Here is a 19,167-nt window from a genome sequence, read left to right on the forward strand (position 1 = left end):
CCAGTGCTCCTCGCAGGTGTGAGGATATAAAAAGTTTACAGGGGTTAATCTAAATACTCAAAGCATTATGGGTAGAAATTACTATCACACCAACCTTTTATACCTTTTATACATTTAAGTTCCACAATCAGGGAGCACCCATGTTGGGATTTAAATACAGTATGATTTCCCAAACTCTTAATTATCATGCTGCTGTTCTAAATAGACATGCTTCAAATAGTCATCTATAAAACAAAAACCTACATACAAAAGGAATTTTCTTACACCATTAGATGTTACTAGCTCAGCAGCATGTTTATTACTTTATGGAAATGAAAATAAATATTATCTCATACGGACGATTAATAGCTTTGAATAACCTAAGATGTATTTGTAAGGGTTATTATAACCCAACTATTAGGACAGTATTACTTTAACATTATTACTATTACTCATCCTGGTACTCCAATATATAAGAGTGCCTAAATCTAAGAACGGCAGGCTTGCAAAAAGCTCTGATCTCAGAGAATATTCTTGATTATCAGCTTTATGAAAGGTTTTTAAAAAAACTTACTCCTGCCTAAATCCAAGAACGGCAGGCTTGCAAAAAGTTCTGATCTCAGAGAATATTCTTGATTATCAGCTTATGATAGGTTTTTTAAAAACTTACTCCTTAGCAATTGTGCTACTTCACGTATTAACTCATCACTATGTGCAAGGCACTGAATCTTTCTTCATGTTATCTTTAAGCAGACAACTCATAAGTTGGACATCACTGATTCCTATCATTCCTCTTGCAAAGAGGAAACAGACAAGAAAGGCAAATACCAATGCATGTTCCTGCTGCAGAAATTAGCAGAGTAAGGATTTAGATTCAGGCTAAGCGATGTAATTCAAACCCTTGCTCTTCCCTGCCATCCTCTATGCTACATTCAGAAAGATTTATCAAGTAGGTTTTCACAATCACAATCTTTCTTTACCAGTTCTAGGTATCAAATTTAGGGCCTTGAATATGTTAGGCAAACAATAATCACAATTCTATGGTATAAAAATATCATGAAGCATAAGGTAAACAACTAAAAACAGTATTAAATAGTCAAGAGATACAGAATGTATAAACCAAATACCTACCAAATGTTTTCTTACAACATAAAAGTTATGAATTTATTCCCATTAATGGATCTAATTCATAAAGGTATTTTAAAGCTTTCAAAATAAAGTGACCTTCAGGCTATAAGGATCAAGACATACATAATCTAACACCTATGACATTCTGAAATATTTTAGAAATACTGAAAAATCATTTTGACTAAAAACATGTTGGAATATATCAAACAATTAAATATAACAGCAATGAAAACTCAAATGGCTCTAAAACACCATTAGCATCTTTCTCTTTATGCCTCCCTTTCCACAGTTATAAAAGATTATTATCACATAATCTTGGAACTTTCTTTGTTCCATGCCCACAAAAGAAAAGTCAAACCTTTTGTCAAAAACAACTAAAACTCCAAACCAGGTCTAAACTAGACTCTAGTTTAGTAATGCCTGTCACAGAACAGCTTCCTGTCAGAGCTGGAGACAATTTTTAAGCACACACACAAATAATAAACAGTCTATATAGATGTGAAAACAATCTCACTACGTTTACCACTCTAGTACAATGGTTATGTCACTGTTTAACTTTTAAAAATGTATTATGAAGTAAGCTTTGAGAAATTCATAATTATCCCTACCAAACAACTTCATTCTCACAGGAGATTAGGCATGGAATATAAAATGTTATATTCATACAGTTCAAAACTTAAACAATATATTGTCTACATGAGGAAAGAATACTTAGAATCCCAGTTCTGACAGCATCCCAGTTCTGATAACATTTTCAGTTATCCACAATTAAATCCAACATAAAAATAATAATGTTTTCTGTCATACTTACTGTAACTTACATAACCTGGCATTCCTGGAAGTTTTTCTATATTAAGTTTGTAACGATTAGAATACTAATGAAAACATCAGAATAAAATCATCAAATATAACTGTTTGGAAGAAAACAATTTTAGTATCTACCTGTGTCAGTTACAACAAGGGAAGACCTGCCTGTTTTCATTTTTTTTAACTTTTCCCTTCCTGGAAAGATACCACTACTTTGTCTTTGTAGGGTATTGACAAACTCAGTCAATTCACACTTCCATGTTGAGATGTGATGCAGTCTTGAACGAGAATAGAAATCTGAGATAAAATTGCAGTCTGATGGTTTCGATGGCACTGAAGGCGCTACCTTACTAAGAGTCAGGACAGAAGTGCTTTTTGTGCTTGAAGGCCCCTGGACAGTGGAGTGGTGAGCACCATTGACTTTAGTGTTACTGTGCAAAGAAGGTGAGAGGGAATTAGTTCTGTGTGGACTCCGCAAAGCATCTGCTTTTCTGGTGCTCTGCTGCAGCTGCTGTACTGTACAGTCTCTGAAGTCAGTGCTGCTCTTCTCTGCCTTCTTCTCCTCCTGGGCAGAATCTAAAGAAAGCCTGCTAGCAACACTATTGCCCGCAGGCACCAAGCTATCCTGTGTCTTTAAGGCACCATTAGAGCTATGAGCATGTCCATTAAAAATGACAGAGGTGTCTCTGGGATGCGATATTCCATTTTGTTTCCTTCCTGAAAATGTCTGTTCCAGATCCACAAAACTAAAACCACCATCTGCATCTTCTTCATTCCAACTGCTCAGTCCATTTGCTTTCACTTCATTTTCTGTCTCAATCTTCTTAATTATGTGATTTCTAAAGTGTAAGAATAATTAAGTTAATATACCTAACTTGAAAGCTTAAAATACAAATTCTCTTTGTGATTTACTGTTTCCCTCTTAAATACTGAAAAGTTAAACCATAAACATTATTTCTGTTTGAACAAAGGATAATTTGTGGCCAAACTAAAGAATCAAGATCTTCTTTCTTTCTTTTTTGTTATTCAACATTTTTTTGAAAATAGGGTCTAAGACACCCACTACTTAAACGGCCTTTGTCTAAAGTTTATCAAGTACTGACATTACAGGCACGCAAAGGCATGTCCACTGGTTTTGTAACTTTTCCCACAGAAACTAACCAGAACCGATCACCTCTGAATCCCAAAACACAGCTGTCATTTATAAACTATGTGAACAACATCTACATTTCATAAAATGAACAAAAGTTTAACCTGAGTTTCTACTCCTGGTTTTACATTGTTTTCAAGTAAGTCATTCTCTAACACAGTAAAGCCAACACCAGAACATGGGATTAAAGTCCTGACCCTAGTCAGCTTCAGTCAGCATGAGAGCTGATATAACCGTATGCAACCACAAACTGGTTTGTGTAAGAAACAAGTGTGTGGTAGTAACTCAGTACAATTTTTAACAAGAAAAATGACAACACTTGAACAACTAACCAAAAGAAAGTATATTTAGATGCCACAGATCTCCAATGGCGATCTAAATCAAATATATTGTCACAGGCTTAACAAATGCAGGATCTATGACATACATTATATTAAATTCATATCCTAGCTACTCTGCATTTTTAAATAATGTTAATGAAGACAAACATCTAAGTAACAAAACCCAAGACTGGATTTCATCAGTGATTCATCCTTTTAAATGTCTACAGCTTACTCCAATTAGTGTGGATTCCAGGTAATGGGGTAACACACACAACACCATACTAAGGGGCAGATTACCAGGACCACCAGATGTTGTCTTAAGGTCTTCACCCTAATGTCACTTTAACTTATTAGTAATGATGGTCTGGCCATATGGAAAAATCACACAAGTTGGAAGCAAAAACAGATAAATCCCCACCCATTTCTACTTGTCTCAGGCTCTGGCTGTATCTGTATCATTCATGGACTATGGTACCCAATTCTGAGTATATCCAAATCTCATAAAAGGTCAGTGAAAGAAGAACACAAACTGGAAACGAAAGAAAGCTTATTTAGAGGAAGCCTACCCCTTAACATGAGGATAGAGCAGGAAGTGAAGAACTGCCGAAATTTATTTAAAATGCAAACTATAGCTAGCCCTTACCAAACTCTGAGAAGTTAACTAAAGTAATGTAAGTAAAACAGAACAAAAACTGACTGCTAGGTTTTCTGCATCGAAACATTATGACTCTTTACATGCACAATAGTAGTGTATCCAACAAAAAAAAATGCACATACTACTGGGAAGAAAATACACGGTTAATAACACATATTCTTTTTGTGCTGATAACCCAGACTAGACAAATGCACATTTAGAAAAGTTATGTAAGAGATATAGTGAAACATATATTTAAGCAACTAAAATTATCTGTACTTGTATTAAGAAGACAAATCTTAAAAGGTAAATTCTAAAACTGTCAACAGAAATAAATTTAAAAAGAAATCTATTTTCTACTTGTACTGGGGTAAGGAAAACAAGATGTGGATTTTGTGGATTTTCATCATGTTATTGGTGTATTTTTTTGAAAGTATTTTGAAGATTCACAGTTTAAAGTGTATAAAAAAATTGGAGTAGAGTTCTAAATGAACACTAGTTAAATAACAAGTGACAAGAACAAAAAATTACAGAAGACAGTAATAATGGATCCTCCCAGGTTAGATTCCTTATCTTTTGAAAAAAAATATATTCAGCTCCCTAAGCAAGCAATTTAATAGCAAAGGAGAAGACTAGTGATAATGAACCACTTGATGTACAAGTTAGGCAATACAACAATTTAACTGTGAAACCAATTAACTCAAGATTACTGCAATTAAAACTTAAATCATTATATATTTTTAAAACCAAATAATAAAGTCTAGAGTCACTCTACATCTATAACTGAGAATCAATAGCTAATATATTTACATACTTAAAATAACAAATTTTTAATTTTTCAAAAGTAATCTGCAAATGTAAGCATTTTCATTATTTTGCTATGCACAGAGCATAAGTTGGTACAATTACCTGGTTTTGGGGGAAAGTTAACAATATACAAAAAAATTGCTTATGAGGAAATACTTATTTTCATAAAAACTCACAAAAAATGAAGAGATGTACTAAGAGAATCTAGTATAACTAGAAAAACTAGCAATGTACCTCTGAAACTTCATTACAAAACTAGATAATTTATAGGAAAGACAGCTCTGCATGTATTTTAAGACTATTATTAAAACCGAATGCCCAGCTTTTATAATTATTCCCTTCTATCTTCTGCAGAACTGCTAACATCGTTTTCTGTTGGCTTTCAGATCTACACAAACTTACACCCTGTTGTTGAGATGTTTGGCTATATTGCTTGGACCCGGCACCGGTTCCTCAGGCTTGCAAACAGAACTGAAGTTGAGACTCTTCTGTGCACTGGACGGCTTGCTGTACAGCTGATATGGAATGTAGGACAAGAGTCTCCCAGCTTTGATGCTGAAACAAAAAGGCAACACCAATCAGTTTCAGAATAGGTGAAAATGAGCATCAAGAAGTCAGTGAGCTAAGGGTTTCATTAGCAACAAGTCATGTTTCCTATTTTATTTCTTCTATTTCAGTGGTTTTAATATATATTAGATACATTAAAAGTAAAAATTAAAAGAATTTCAGGACAAAATAAAGAATTTCAATATCACAATAATGAATAATTTATTTGTGTGTGTGTGTGTGTGTACCAGAGTTGTAAAGGAAAATTATTTGATATGATTTTTAGGAGGGCAGAAACATGTTTCTACAGCTCAGACACAGTGACTACAATGTAAGTGAACTCTAGTACTCTAATACTGAGTGATACTGGCACACTTCTTTTATATTTAAAGCTAAAACTAATCTGTTTCTTGAAGCAGCGAGAGTCCTATGTAGTTCAGGCTGGTCTTGAACTTATGCTCTTTCTGGCTCCACCCCCCAGGTGTTAGGATTGCAGGCATAGGCCACCATGTGTCTTCATTAAGTTGTCTTAAATTGATTTTTTGCTTGCTAGTAAGCTATGAGTTATACTGGTTACTCTCTATCTTTAAAAATAACATTTCACTCTGAAATTTTAAATAACTAATTAGTTTAGGCAAATAAGTTTATTTTAAAATAAGTGGATTTTTAAGTATTAGGAAATGTTTCTTTTATTTTTAAACTACATATGAGGGGAGAGGGGAGAGACACCGAGACAGAGACAGACTGAGACTAACAGACTCAGCAGAAGTCAGAGGACACCTTTAGGTGGAGTTATGTTCTGATCTTCCACCACGTGGGCATAAGGATCACACTCAGACTTGGTGGAAAAAGCCTTAGAACATGAGACATCATTTCAGCTAGGTGTACGGTTTTTTTTTTTTCCCCAGTAAGTCTGGTTTATAAAACAAAATACATACTAAAGAACTTTCTTTTAAAATTATTTAGGAAAAATAATAAAAAAAACAAATTAAACTTTTATCTCATGAATCAAAGAGTTTCAACGATTTTATTTTCTTAAAAGTTTTCTTCTACCTTCAGCATAGCTTGAAAGAAAGCAAACTTTGTGGGAAATAACTAAACTGTGTCAACCAATTTTTAAAACTGACCCAACAACTAAAACACAGGAGTATATATCACCCTTGTGAGACACTCTACAAATCAAACTAAGTATCTGTACAGCCTATGGCCTTTGTGTAATTATACTGGGATATATTTAATAATCCTACTGAATGTACTGCAGACTATATCCAAATGTTAAAACTACTAAATCACAACAGTAAAGAACATACAGCTATAACATATTTTAAGTTTCATTTAACTAAATGGATTATCAAATTATATCAAAACTGCAAGTTAAAAAACAATACCAGAACCAAAAATTCTGAAGTTAGACATGCATTACTTTATTCTTTTTTGTTGTTGCTGCTTTCCAGGTTTTCTGAGACAGGGTTTCTCTGTGTAAAAGTCCAGGCTGTCCTGGAACTCACTTTGTAGAGCAGGCTGGCCTCAAATTCAGAGATCAGTCTGCATCTGCCTCCCAAATGTCGGGATTAAAGGTGTGTACCACCACCATATGGCTATTATTTTATTCTTTATCAAATCAATTTCCCCTTTTATAACTTATGGTCTTAATCGCCAAACTATGGATTTACCCAATTACAGTTTTATTTATGAACACTCACCTACTCCCTGCATCCTCAAGCACAGGTACTTAAATGAAATCCTTATAACCCTCTACCCCTTTCATCACGGGTGATGAGAAAGGCATAGCACATAAATCACACCATGTATACGAGTAGGGAGTGGTAGGTAGTATAGCTAGCGAGTGGGGTCAGTCTTAAGTGCTGGCCACATGAGTATGAGGACTTACTTGAGTTTGGCTCTCCAGCACCCACATAAAAAGTTCACTGCAGTGGTGCACATTCCTAATCCTGGCTCTAGGAAGGCAGAGGCAGGAGGATTTCTGAATCTTCTATCAGCCAGTCTAGCTGAAATGGCACCCAGGTTCAATGAGAGACCCTGTCTTTAAAGTATAAAACAAAACAAAAAAAAGGTGCCTTTCTTCTAATGTTCCTGACCTAACATCAACTTTTCAGCCTTTTACACATGCACAAACATACATGAACATGTACATTTACAGGCAACACAATATTTTCATATTTTTCTCAAAGATTAATCAATTAATCTAATACTTACTGTTTTTCTGCTTAACTTAAACACAAGGAATTCTATATTATAAACTCTTCTTACAAAAGAAAAAAGGGAGGAGTTTAAATATTAGTCTAAATGTTAAAATCAGAGAAGAGGTTATATACTCTTCACCTTAACAGAAAATGCTACTACATGCTTCCTTACAACAGTGAGTTTTCCATGTCATTTGATAGTAAATTCTGGTCCTCAGTTAAACAAACCTGACCATTCCTGATCTCCATGTTCAGGAGTGTTAACTTCTATACAAGAGACCACACACACATATACACTGAAAATTTAAATATTTATCTACTTAGATGAGCCTTTTTTTCCTACAGACTAGCCTAGAACTAAAAGCCCTCCTGCCTCTCTGACTGCTGGAATTTTAAGTACAAGATATCAGGTCCACCTTTAATGAGTCCTGATTCCTGTTTTACCTTCCACGTAGTCTGGATAAAATTTTCTCTCAAAGTAAACTTTGTGTCTCAGTTTTCTGAATCTGTGTGTGTGTGGGGGGGGGGGGGGTGTTCAAGACAGGGTTTCTCTGTGTATCATTGGAGCCTGTACTGGAACTCACTCTGTAGACCAGGCTGGCCTCAAACTCACAAAGATCCACCTGTCTCTGCTTCCTAAGTGCTGGGATTAAATACGGGCACCACCACCACCTGGCTCAGATCCTTATCAACTGCCAATAACTTTAAATAAGCCGTTACAAGCAAATTTGAAAACTTTTTCAAAAATTAAAATAAAAAATATTCCCTGCATCTGTAACAGCGCTTTATTTACATTTAAGAATTCTACAAATCAAATGTTATATAGATCTAGCCAATGTTTGTAGTCATTCTCTATCAGAAAACTATCAATGAACGTCATTCAGGTATGAATGTTCCTTTTTCAAAAGGAAACTTCAGATAACAAAGGGTCTAAGTATGTACCAAGAAAATAACTACCATCTTCTTTACTAATTACCTGACTATTAAGCAATCGTTCTCTCTCTCTCTCTCTTTCTCTCTCTCTCTCTCTCTCTCTCTAAATAAGAGAAGATTTCTCTGTAGACCAGGCTGGCCACAAACTCACACATACACACCTGTCACTGAAGAACTGGGATTAAAGGCATGCGCCACCACCACCTGGCTCATTAAGAATCCTTATATATCCAAAACTAAAATCCAGTGCGGTGGGATAATGCTCTTGTATACTGTGAAGATTTGTCATTCTCATTGTTTTAATAAAACGCTGACTGGCAAGTAGCCAGGCAGGAAGTATAGGAAGGACAATCAGAACAGGAGAATTCTGGGAAGAGGAAAAGCACCAGACAGACGCAAAGGAGGCAAGAAAAGATACTAAGCCACAAATAAGAATTGTGGGCTAATTTCAGTTGTAAGAGCTAGTTAGTAATAAGCATGAACAACAGGCCAAATAGTTTGTAATTAATATAAACCTCTGTGTGTTTATTTGGGCTGGGGAACTGGGAAACTTCTGTCTACAATCCATTTTGCAAACCCTCAATTACCTAAACTTTCCAGTTACACATCAAGATATCACAAGCTTTGAAAAGAACAATATAGGTACAGTTTCCTGCTCTTTGTCCTATATAGTACATTGTTTTCTTCATTCTTTATACTATGAAGAGAACATATATTTTACTTATTTATTCATTCACATTTTATGTGTACGAATGCTCTACCTGCATGTGCATTCTATGTATTCTCGGTACTCATGGAGGCCAGAAGAGCATGCCAGATGCCTTGAACTGGAATTAAAGTTACGAGAGCAGCCAGTACTCTTACAGTTGACCTTCCAGCTCCAAGAGCATAATTTCTAATAGGGTACCACCTATAAATGGTTGATAGACACCCTGAAACACTGGTGTTAATCTAGCATAAGTAATCTCAGATTAATATTATAGTGATGCAAAATAATGTACATCAAGATTAAATGTGGAATACACACTTAGATTTATATTGACTACAGTTACAAGCCCAAGTTTTAATCCATGTCAAGTATAAAATCTACATTATGATTATAAGTACATAAAAAAGTTAATATAGTACTGCTTGAGGATTTAGGAGGAAAAAAAGGATAAACCTTGGGACTCGGTCTTGCTAACAAACTGCAGTGAGTTGGCATAACTTCAAATAAAACAACACTTTCATCTCTCCCTTAACCACAGGAGATTGATTCCCACGATACAAAATAGAATACAGAGATTCTAGCAAAGAGAACCAAAGTCAATCGGTAAAGCACAGGACAAACTTTTTCGATTGTGCTTCAATGCACACGACAAGGTAGATGGAGCAGTAGGATATGTCATAAAAACATCTCTAAACTACGTTTCAAAGTTCACATTAAGTTTGTCTCATGGAAACAGCAAGACAAATATTCCAGTGAAAAACTGAATACTTTAATGTACAGACTTCTCATTAAAGGACTCCCCTGTCTCTTGGAAGTCAAGGCTTTATAATCACGTCTGTATTAGCTCAGGTTTAATGACACACTTAGGGGATTCTAATGAAAGCAACACTCGAAACACTTTTAAAACTGCTCAAAGTTAAAGCGAAAAACCAATTATAGAAATAATATGTACCAGCCATTAAATAACAAATATATGTAACAAAAAATCTTATTTATATGCTGCTGAGATCAACATGTCCACAATTAGTGTACAAAAATAAAAGTTCTAAAATTTAACCAAATCTATCTTATGTTATAATGACATACATTTGGGATTTACTGTATATAGTTAAGATTGATGCACTCACACATAAGATACATGTGAAAAATGATCCAGTTACCCAGAGTCTACTCTTCTATTCTAAGCCCAGATAAATGGTATGGTGTAGATTAGACAAACACACAGGAGTCAGAAAATTCGAATTCTAAATCTAGCTCTATTTCTTGGGCTACTGACTTACTTTACCTTCTTATCCAAAAATGAGACCAACAGGCCATCTAAGTCACTTACAGTCATTTAAAAAGATAATTGAGCACTAATTCCAAATCTTAATAAAACCCTGTTTTAAAATACGTAACAACATCCCAGCTGCTTTACCTATTGTGGTATCTTCTTAGCTGTATTCAGCAAGGGCTGATGAAAAGAAAATAACCATAATAATGAAAAATATCACTGTAAGCAGAAAAAGCCCCACTCAGCAAGAGCTCTCTCATCCCTGTTTCTCTTACTGTCAAGTTTCCCTCCATCTTTTGAAATGAAGGTATTACAAACTCAGATTCAAAATCTAGCCATGGAAGAAAAACAGAACTGCCTGTGACAAACCATTTCTTCTCTGGAGTGAGGCTAATTTCTTACTCTGATTTAGTACTATAAGGAGACACATGGCTAAAAGTCACGATTTTCAATCCTACATTACAGAACACAACACGAGAAGGGATGTCTGAGTGGGATGGTCTAGGGAGAGGCCTTCACATTTAATTTCCCCAAAATTTACAGACCTCTTATTCTGCTAGATATGACTCACTTTCTAGTAGTAAAAGTTTCTGAACTTTTAGAATTTAAATACTAAGTTTTAACAGTTTACAGACTATATGTTAATGACAGTAGCTTCACATAACCACAACAGATACATATATAAAATCAGGTTTTTATATGTTTGTTAGAGAGTTAAGTGTGTGTGTGTGTGTGCACATGTGTGTAGTTATAAGTGTGTGTCTGTGTGTCAAAGAAAAACTTGCAGGAGTCAGTTCTTGTCTTCTACCATGTGAATCCATTGGGACCAAACTTAGGTGCTTGGCCTTTATCTGCTGAGCCAACTCTTTGGCACCCATATTCTTTTACAAAAGAGGAAGCAAAGGTTTCAAATAAATGTATAAAGTTTCTAAATCCAGATTATATGGATAGAGAATTTTTAAATTTAAAAATGATCCGAAACTTATGCCCAGAGTCCCCAGAGCCCAAAGATAGCTTTTTCTATTATCAAGCCCCACCCCTGCCGGTTTCTGTTTTTCAAAACAGATTTCTTTGTGTTGCAATAGTACTATACACTACTTAGCTTGCTTTCTATTGCTGTTAGAAACACAATAACCAAAAGCAATTTGGGGAGGAAGGAGTTATTTCACCTTATTTCCATCATGAAGTTAAGTCAGGGCAGGAATTCAAGACAGAAACTGGAGGCAGGAATTGAAGCAGAGGCCATGCAAAAATGTTTCTTGCTTTGTTACATATGCCAGGACCACTTCCCAGGAACTGAACAGTTCACACTAAACTGAAAACGTTTCAGATTTGTCTATTGCCAATCTGATGGAGAGAATATCTGAACTGAGGTTCCCTGTTCCCAAAGGTCTAGCCTGTGTCAAGTTGACAAAAATTAACCGACATAAACACACAATAAAAAAAGATACAGTTTACTCTGTATGAAACTGACTGTAAAGTCTCTCCCAATAGAAAGAAAGCTCCATGAGGGAGTGAAGGATTTTTGTTAACTAGTACTTCCCAGGTACAAAGAATTCCGCCTTAACACCTAAGTACATAAATATTGTTGAACAGATCAAGTCCTGCTCATAGTTGCTTCCTAAGGCTTGTTTGTATTATCTCCTCTGCTTTCTGACTTCTGATTCTGCAACACATGAGGCTACATTTTTGTATCTGAAATGCCCTCCAAGAATTACCTTGTGTTTAGACTTCGTAGGCAGATACATGTTATTCAATGGTAGAACCTTTAAGAGGTAGGGCCAGTTTTACAACAGAAATAATAATCACTGTAATTTTTAAAGAACTCAATTGACTAAACTAAAATTTAACCAACAATTAAACTTACCTTTCCACAATCCATTCTGGTCGAATTACTTTTTCCCCCTTTAATTCTTTAATTTTGGCATTAGGAAGGTTTGTAGCAATAATGTGTGTTGTTTTGGATCTAGAATAATATACATGGTATTGACCTCCATGCAACATCATTAGATTTCTCAATTCCTCAGCAGAAGGATCTGTTAAAAAAAATTATTAAAATACATTAATAGTTTAATGCACAAGGTGGCAGAATGTTAAGTTGAATACTCCCTTAAATAGGACGCTTATAGAACATTATTAGTTCACTTTCTCCTTGGCTATGCTGCCATTTAACAAAGCTGGGAGATAAAATAACAGAGTGATTGATAAAGCTACGCTCCCTTGGCACATTACTTTCTCCTGTCTGCAAGAGACACCAAAACAAAAACATCTACTCTTAAGTGACATATAGAAGAGCAAACATGGGCCTCAAACAAGAACCAAATACTAATAAGGCAAACGTTTAAAACATTTTAGAACATTTAACATTTTTTATACTGAGGTTTCATGTTTTTAGAAATTAACTAGCACCACCACTCTGTCTTCTCTACCCTGGGGGCAGCTCTCCTGCCTTGACCCCTCCAAACTGAATTCTCTGATACTGTGAGTTAAAATACCTTTTCCCTATCTCTTTAAGTTGTTTTTTTTTATCATGACTCTGTTATAGAAGCCCAAGAAATTCTAAGAAGCCAACTCAAGCGTGCGCTCTAACATGAAGTCAGATAAACAAGCTTAAGTCTGGTATAATACACGTAATGAACACAGGTAAGGCTGGAATAGGGCTCAACAGCTGGAAGGCAGTCACAGAAGGATTCCTTAGGGAATAACACTTTGAAGGAATGAGCACATTAAGAGAAAAAGTAAAAGAAACAGAAAACCAAAGGTTCCAGGGTGCTCTCTAGTCTACCAATTCACAAAAGGGGCTTTCCTGAAAGAAAAGATATGAAACTCAGGTTTCAAACAAAGTATTTCTAGCAGTAAGGACATCCACTTAAATACCATAGACTGGCTTAGAGAAAGGAAAACTCTGATTTCCATGGATCTTCATGGAAACTCCCAAAACCAATTCACAGGAAAGCAGTGAAGGAAATTTTCATCAGAGGCTAAGAACAGAAACAAAACTTTACAAGTACAAAGATAGATTCATAAAAGCTGAGCAAGTCAGATTTATCATATTGACAAAGATTATAATTTAAGAGCAAGAATCCAAGAAAGATTATCACGCCTTTAATCATCACTAAAAAAACACCAATTTAACTCTCAAAGGCTTCCAATGCATTTTTCCCTTTGTTCATACTTAACTTTCAGATCATCTATTGCAAAACCCAACCATCTTTTCAAACATATTTCCTAGTATTCAAAGAGAGTCTAAAGTATTTTTTTCAATCAACTAAAATAGAGTAAGTTGGGGGAGAAAATTCACTGTCTAGAAAACATAGTGAGGATGTCGATTCTACCATCTACAGGTCTAACACTGGTTATTATCCTAGCCCTAGCAAGGTATTCTGTACACATTAAATTCTGCTGGGCATCAAGCCTGACAATCTGAATCTGACTACAGATGCACGCGATAAACTGAACAACAACTGATTCCTAAGAATTGTTCTCTGACCTCTACAAGCAACCTCCAAACAACAAGTAAACATAAATTTGGAAAAAAGCAAACTTTTTTTTTTCTTTTTTGGTTTTTCGAGACAGGTTTTCTCTGTGCTGCTTTGGAGCCTGTCCTGGAACTAGCTATTGTAGACCAAGCTGGCCTTGAACTCACAAGAGATCCTCCTGCCTCTGCCTCCTGAGTACGGGGACTAAGGAGACTAAAGGCAGACTAAAGGCGTGTGCCAGCACCTTAGAAGTTTTTTTTTTAAAAAAAAGTTAAAAAAGTGGTTAAATTAAAACTTACTATTAAAATTATACTGACCAAGCAAAACAATGTTAAGATGAAAAACAAAAAATAAAACCCTAAGATATTAGCAAACCACAAGCACAACAGTAAGACCTAGAATATGTTTTCAAAAAACAAAAAACAAAAACACTATGGAGGGGGGAGCTCTTAAAAAATAAAAAAAAAAAAATGTGCTGGGCATGATGAGGCACACCTTTAATCCCATCACTCAGGAAGCTGAGCAGGCAGAATTCTATGAGTTCAGGGCCAGCCCAGTCTGCAGAGTAAGTTACAGGACAATCAGAGCTTTGGAGAAACCCTGTTTCAAAATACAAAATAACAAAAAAAAAAAGAAAAGAAAAGAAAAAAAGAAAATGCTACTAATCCAAAATTGACATGAAGATGGTTTAGGAAAGATAAAAAAAAAATAGTGAACCAATAAAAGATTGTCCAATACTATTAAGCTATCATAGTGTGAATATGAAATGTCTCCCCGAAGAGCCGTGCACTAGAAACTTGGTAGCTAGTTGGTAGGACTACTTGTGGAGATTGGAAACTTTATGAGATAGAGTGTTCCGGGACGTATAGTCACTGGGGAAAGGCACCATGTCCTTTCTATTTCTTCTCTTTGTTTCCTGAGCTCCACAGGGAACAGCTTTTCTCTCCCATGCCATCTTACTGCCATGTTTCTCCCAAAACTTCTGAATCCATGAACAAACATCTTTCCTCCTTAAAACTGTTACTTTCTGGAATTTAGTCTTATCCATGAAAGTCTAACACAACAACCACAATGAGAGCCAAAGCGACAGTTCAGTTTAATAATGTACTAGCAATGAAAGGATCTAAGTAAGTTCCATTTCCGGAGCCCACGGGGGGGGGGGGGGGGGGGAAGAAGGCAGTCACCAGTCCAGGTGGCATGCACTTATAACTCAAGCACTAGGGAGGCCAGGGAGACAACTTGGGCTCTCTGGCCAACCAGCCTCATTATTTAGCTGGCAAATTAGAGAGTAAGATAATTCCTTAAGAAGCTGAGATTGTCTTCTGGCCAGAACACATCTTGAAAAACATACCAACAAAATTAATAAAAACCAAGGACAGTGAAGATTTGAACAACTGGAATATAAACTCTGAGTTAACACTTTATCAATAAAACTTAGAATTACAACCAGCATGCTCTACTCTCACTAAGCCAAGCAAGCATGTCAACTGATTAATACTTAATTTTAACTCAGCAAACCTCTCCTGAAATGGTTAGATTCAGTCACCACAGAGGCAACATTACAATACAATAGTCAGGAAACTGTAGCTCTTACTTTTATGTAACAGTGAACTATGCTAAGGTTTAATGAGTGCTAATATTCAGATACATTAAGAGCCATAATCCCAGAGGAACAATGGGAAATCATCTAAATCAGTATGAAGACAATCAGACAATTGATGCGGGATTTCCCTTTATATGCCATGTTTACCATTAATGAATAAAGAACTGCTTTGAGCCTATGGCCGGGAAGAATAGAACTTAGTTAGGTGGAAAAAACTAAGCTGAATGCTGGGAGGAAGAAGGGCGGAGTCAGACAGACACCATGGAGCTACCACCAGAGATAGATATGGTGAAACTCTGCTGGTAGCCCACGACCTCATAGTGATGCACAGATTAATGAAAATGGGTTAAATTAAGATGTAAGAGTTAGCCAATAAGAAGCTAGAGCTACTGGGCCAAGCAGTGATTCGGCAGTTTCTGTGTGATTATTTCAGGTCTAAGCTTGCTGGGCAGCCGGGACAAACAAGCAGGCTCTCCTCAAACAGACAGACAATCGAGCAAAAGTGATGTATGAACACAGACCTTCAGCTATAAACAGGTATCAGGCAGCTGAGTAGCAGGTTAAAAAAAATAATACTGACATAAATATTAAGAACTATTCACTGCAAGAGGAAAAACATACACAAAAAATGATCATAAAAAAGACTCAGCGAATTAAGAAAATTTTGGGAAGTAATAACCAGTGACAAAGGACAAGTGCTAACTGATCAGAAGAAAATACCTAAGTTGGATAAATGAAACCCCAGGAAGAGGTTACTTCGTGTCAAAAGAAAGGAAAATAAAATAATTAACTTAGGGGGGGAAAAACAAAACTTGATGGGACAGATACACTACATGTCCAAAAGTGGGTGCATAGCTAAGTCTTGAAACAGGAAGTTCACAGCTAAAACTGTATAAAAAAATTACTAGAATTTCAAGTCATCTTCTCCAAATTATAAACAAGAAACTACTCATCCATTCCAGATATTAGATTCAGTAAGAGCAGATACAGCTGGTAGAAGAGACAGCAACAACAACGAAAGGGTAAGTTTCTAAACTGTGAATTATGGCCTTTTCCTGGCCTTCTTTGGCAACTAAAATGTTCTGTTACGTGTATACCCTTTTACAGACAAATAACATAAGATTTTTTCTCTGGGAAATCACATACACACACCCTAAAGGATTTCAGAGCCAACACTGATCTTGAGACCCTGCATGAAAGCCCCTAGAGGCCATTTCATGAAACTATAAATATGAAGCCTAGGTTGCAGTCAGTCTAAGGTGCTGGAGGTCCCAAAGCTGTGAGACATCGGTCAGGGAGAGTTACATACAAGGAGTGGAACCAGCCTATGAGAGAGATGCTTTACAGACAAAAAAGCTGGAAGGTGGATTCATCTAAGTCTTTTGATATCAAATATGAAGCTAGAGTAGTTGTTCTCAACCTTCCTAATGCTGTGACCCTTTAATACAGTTCCTCAGGTTGTGGTGACATCCAATCATAAAGTTAATTTTGCTGCTACTTTGTAACTAATTTTGATACCGTTATGAAATGTAGTGTAAATAAATATCTGCTTTCTGATGGTTGTAGACGACCCGGTAAAAGGGTCTTGACCTACAGAGTGGGAACTGCCAAGGTAGAGGTTTGGTGTTTAACCTACTGTGTTAGTCTTGTTTGGTCCAGCATTTCTTTACTATGCTCCTATTCCTCTTTGTATGAATATTCTGTGCCATGCATGTTGAAAGTGATCTGCTGTAAAAGGATCGGTGGGCTGCTTCCTACCAGCCGGCTGGCTTTACCCAAAATAATTACACGGAAGTTGTATTCATTTAAACACTGCCTGGCCCATTATATCTAGCCTCTTCTTGGCTAACTCTCACATCTTAATTAACCCATTTCTAATAATCTGTGTATCACCACGTGACTGTGGCTTACCAGGATGAGTCTAACCTACATCCATCTCAGTCCAGAGCTTCATGGCATCTGCCTGACTCTGCTTTCTTTCTCCCAGCATTCTGTTCAGTCTACCCCACCTACCTATGTTCTGACCTATCAAGCCAAGCAGTTTCTTTATTAATTAACCAATGAAAGCAACACATAGAAAGAAGACCCTCCTATACCATTTCCCTTTTTTCTGTTTAAACAAAAAGGAAGGCTTTAACTTTAACATAGTAAAATTACACATAACAAAACAATTATCAAGCAAGAATTAGTTACATTATTTATATCTATTTTATCTTTTATCATAACAAAGAAAAATTATAACTATCCATTCTTCAACTCCATCAAAGACTCTAGAAGAATATAATATTATCTAAGTAAACAAGAAGTAGGCAACTTCCAAAACTCTAGAAATGACAGAGACATCTTGCTGTCTGGACAGTCACCCAAAGTTCTTTTGTAATGTTGGGGCATCTATCTTCAGCCTACAGGCCCATAGTATCCAGCAGACATTTTTATGAAGCAGGAAATTTCAAAGACAGTTCAGTCACTTTCAGTTGTGTCTTGCAGAAAGTCTCGCAGACTCATGAATCAGGAACCCTGAAGGATCATCTCACCTTTAGGCAAGTTCAGCAGGCCTCTCTCTGCGGGTTCTTTGTGTCCAGTTTATGCAACAGTCCAGGCAAGAGCAGTTTCTTGCCCAAATGGCTAACCAACTCTATAAGGAGCCTCTTCAATGTGCATCTTCCTCTTGAAGTAGATTGGTGCTGCCAGGAGCAAACATGTCTCATTGTCATGGAAAGCCCTAAGTTATTAAAACATTTAAAATGCCATATTCTGTAGTCTTTGAAAGATATGAAGAATGCCTATTTAACTGAAATATATCTCTATATATCTAGAAAATCTAACTAACATGACTACAAGCTTGACTATTATTGATGATTATCCATTAACAACTTATATTTCTTATTTATATATTACATTTTTAAATGAACTACACAATCACAATACCTTAATCAAGATCAGAAATACATACACATAAAACAAAATTGACCTTAACTTTATACCAATAAAGCAAAACTGGGTACCAAAAAAGTAAAAAGAACTCAACCTGTGTATCCATTGACATAGATGGCAACTCCACTAAATATTGCAGATGGCGTCCCATCCTTCTTCTGCTTAGCAGCATCTGACCGGAACTGTTCCTCCAGCTTCTGGACTTTGGCAGCCATGTACCCACCCTACAATTCAAGAAAAGGTACAACAGTCAACAACAGTTACACCTCCCTCCCACAAACTTGTAACTTAAAAAAAAAAAAAGCACCATGACACGTTTATGAACACAGTCTCATTTTTTAATCTTAAAATAATCATTCTTGACTGTTTTGATTACGTCTTTAAAGTAAAGCCATAGGTGACACAGTTTACAGTGGTACAGTTTGTCCAAACTGCAAATGACTTGTACTATTTATTAAAATTGTACATGCACGTTATAAGTATTTTTCAGAATCAATTATATAAAAAGAAAATTAAAATTGTTGTAACTTCAATTACTAACATTTTGGAAGGCTAATCTCAAGTCTTCTTTCTATGTCTCACAACACTAAATTAGAATCATATGCAATAGCAATATTCCTTTATTATCCACTGATTCAATCAAGGTTATCATCCCAGG

At 35.9% G+C, this 19,167-nt stretch overlaps 1 protein-coding gene across 4 annotated transcripts in view; it reads right to left on the minus strand.

Moving 5' to 3' along the window:
• Rev1 (REV1 DNA directed polymerase) overlaps positions 1–19,167 on the minus strand; it is a 73,612-nt gene that overhangs the window by 31,051 nt on the left and 23,394 nt on the right. For 2 of the 4 annotated variants that reach the window (XM_085679541.2, XM_085679539.2), the window contains exons 3-6: positions 18,604–18,733; positions 12,361–12,529; positions 5,231–5,383; positions 2,050–2,753 (exon numbers count right to left, since the gene is read on the minus strand). In XM_085679541.2, coding sequence (XP_085535667.2) covers positions 2,050–2,753; positions 5,231–5,383; positions 12,361–12,529; positions 18,604–18,733 — 1,156 coding nt within the window. Of the gene's footprint in view, positions 1–2,049; positions 2,754–5,230; positions 5,384–12,360; positions 12,530–18,109; positions 18,260–18,603; positions 18,734–19,167 lie in introns of those variants that run through there. The other 2 variants (XM_085679542.2, XM_087898089.1) reach the window with 2 other exon arrangements.

The sequence above is a fragment of the Myodes glareolus genome, chromosome 18 (assembly GCF_982192425.1).
Source record: "Myodes glareolus chromosome 18, mMyoGla1.1, whole genome shotgun sequence".
Lineage (NCBI taxonomy): Eukaryota > Metazoa > Chordata > Mammalia > Rodentia > Cricetidae > Myodes > Myodes glareolus.